The sequence below is a fragment of the Sinocyclocheilus rhinocerous genome, unplaced genomic scaffold, assembly GCF_001515625.1.
Source record: "Sinocyclocheilus rhinocerous isolate Xijiao unplaced genomic scaffold, SAMN03320098_v1.1 scaffold180, whole genome shotgun sequence".
NCBI lineage: Eukaryota > Metazoa > Chordata > Actinopteri > Cypriniformes > Cyprinidae > Sinocyclocheilus > Sinocyclocheilus rhinocerous.
Window position 1 is genome coordinate 182548 of NW_015657493.1, and position 2372 is coordinate 184919.

At 41.0% G+C, this 2372-nt stretch overlaps 1 protein-coding gene across 1 annotated transcript in view; it reads right to left on the reverse strand.

The window, feature by feature from the left end:
* The window catches only part of LOC107721116 (PH domain leucine-rich repeat-containing protein phosphatase 1-like), a 41616-nt gene that overhangs the window by 9334 nt on the left and 29910 nt on the right, over positions 1–2372 (reverse strand). Inside the window, exons 11-12 of the mRNA XM_016528983.1 lie at positions 1926–2126; positions 642–804 (exon numbers count right to left, since the gene is read on the reverse strand). Coding sequence (XP_016384469.1) covers positions 642–804; positions 1926–2126 — 364 coding nt within the window. The remainder of the gene's footprint in view (positions 1–641; positions 805–1925; positions 2127–2372) is intronic.

The window sequence follows — 2372 nt, forward strand, 5'->3', positions numbered from 1 at the left end:
GTGTGCGTGTGAGTGTGTGTGAGAGAGAGTGAGTGTGTGTGTGTGTGAGTGAGTGTGTGAGTGAGTGAATGTGTGTGTGAGTGTATGAGTGTGTGTGAGTGTATGAGTGTGTGTGTGTGAGTGTGTTTGAGTGTGTGAGTGAGTGAATGTGTGTGTGAGTGTATGTGTGTGTATGAGTGAGCGTGTGTGTGAGTGTATGAGTGAGCGTGTGTGTGTGAGTGTGTGTTTGAGAGTGAGTGTGTGTGCGTGTGAGTGTGTGTGAGTGTATGAGTGTGTGTGTGTGTGTGTTTGAGTGTGTGTGAGTGCGTGTTTGTGTGTGAGTGTGTGTGAGTGAGATTGTGATTGTAATATGACGTGTGTGTGTGTGCGTGTGAGTGTGTGTGTGTGAGTGTATGAGTGTGTGTGTGTATGAGTGAGCGTGTGTGTGTTTGAGTGTGTGTGAGTGTGTGTTTGAGAGTGAGTGTGTGTGCGTGTGAGTGTGTGTGTGTGTGAGTGTATGAGTGAGCGTGTGTGTGTTTGAGTGTGTGTGAGTGTGTGTTTGAGAGTGAGTGTGTGTGCGTGTGAGTGTGTGTGAGTGTATGAGCGTGTGTGTATGAGTGAGCGTGTGTGTGTGAGTGTGTTTGAGTGTGTGTGAGAGTGACCTTCATCTCGGTGAGCTGCAGGACTTCGGGGAACACCTCGATGCAGTTGGAGTGAGCTGCTAGTGTGTGCATGCGTCTGCAGTTCATGATGGTGGTTGGCACCGCCTTCAGCCTGTTCCCACTCAGGTCCAGCTCCTCCAGCTCCTCCAGCTTGGCCATTTTACTGCAGAACAGAGAGAGAACATTGATTTGATGAATATATTCATTCAGAAACGTCCACGACTCAGTTAACACTGAGAGAAAGAGGAAGTGACAAACTACACAGACACCGTCTAGAAAAGATCCGCCCACAAAATAGTGTTTCACGTTAATATTTTAATATCAAGCGGTGTCATAAAAGTGAGTAAAATGAATCAATCATCAGTATCAGTTTGTGAATAAAAATAAAAATCATAATTTCAATGTGAGATTTGTCATAGTTGCTTTGCATTTTAAGCAATGGAAAATATTTCGTTGAAAAAATGGAAACCTTTAGAAGACTTTAAAAACCTGAAGAAGTCTTTAAAAAGAACTTTCACATATAACACCTATATGACAATAATGATTGAATTAAAAAAAAGAGTATCAAAAGTAAAGACATCCTATGATATTAAATAAAACTGTTAAAATACATAAAATATGTGTGGCCATCAGGCTGTTTTATACTGCATAAGAGACTAAAAATCAATAAAAAGAAACATTAGGCATTAACATCACACAAATAATTTTGACTAATGTTTCTTTTTATTGATTTTTAGTCTCTTATGCAGTAAGACTTCAGAAAAGTATAGTGAAGAAGTCATTACTGTATTCTTAAATCATGACATGATTATAATATTGCTTATGTGCATGAAGTTCCTGCCTAATGATTGTTGTTACACTTTACAGCATGATATTAATTATTAAAATCAAATCCTTATTTAATGTTGGTCAAACTGTATTGAATTCAAAAGGTCCCATAACTTTATCTTCACTGCTTTACAACAGAAATGCTGCAGCTGCTGTAATTTCAATCATGTGAACATAAAAATGTGAAAAAACAAAGCGGATGTTAGGACTTTTATTTTGAAGTTGTGAAATATAATTGATGGAAACATACTAATTGTAGTATTCACATGTTTACATAACGGAAGAGAGCGTTTTCATTAACGTCTTCTTTACACTAAATAATATGCTCTGGGTGTTGAAGTCGTGAACAATTCCAAAGAACGCAAGTTTGTCATGATTTTCCGGCTTGTGCGTAGAGTTCAGTGCAAAGACTCGTTATTGATCCAGTGGACAGTAATTGCTGAATGATGCTGTTACCTGGCTGGGAAGGTCTGCAGGTGATTGTAGGCCATGTGCAGGATCCTCAGGTGTGTGTGTCCCGTTAGCTGCGGCACACACCTGTCGGTCAGGTAGTTGTTGGTCAGGTAAAGCTCCTGCAGGACGCTGCTGCTGTCCTCTGAAAGGCTGGATGCCGGCAGATTCTCCAGCTTATTAGCTGATGCGTTCAGACACCTCAAACTAAACACAAATCACATGATATTCAGAGCCAGCTGAGACGGAGGCTGTTTCACTGAATGAAATATGACATTAACATTCAACATTTACTTCTTACTAATGTGTTTTAGTGTGTGTGTGTGGGTGTGTGTGTGTGTGCGTGTGTGGGTGTGTGCGCCTGAGTGTGTTTGTGTGCGTGTGTGTGTGTGTGTGTGAGTGTGTGTGTGTGTGTGTGTGTGTGTGTGTGTGAGAGTGTGTGGGTGTGTGGGC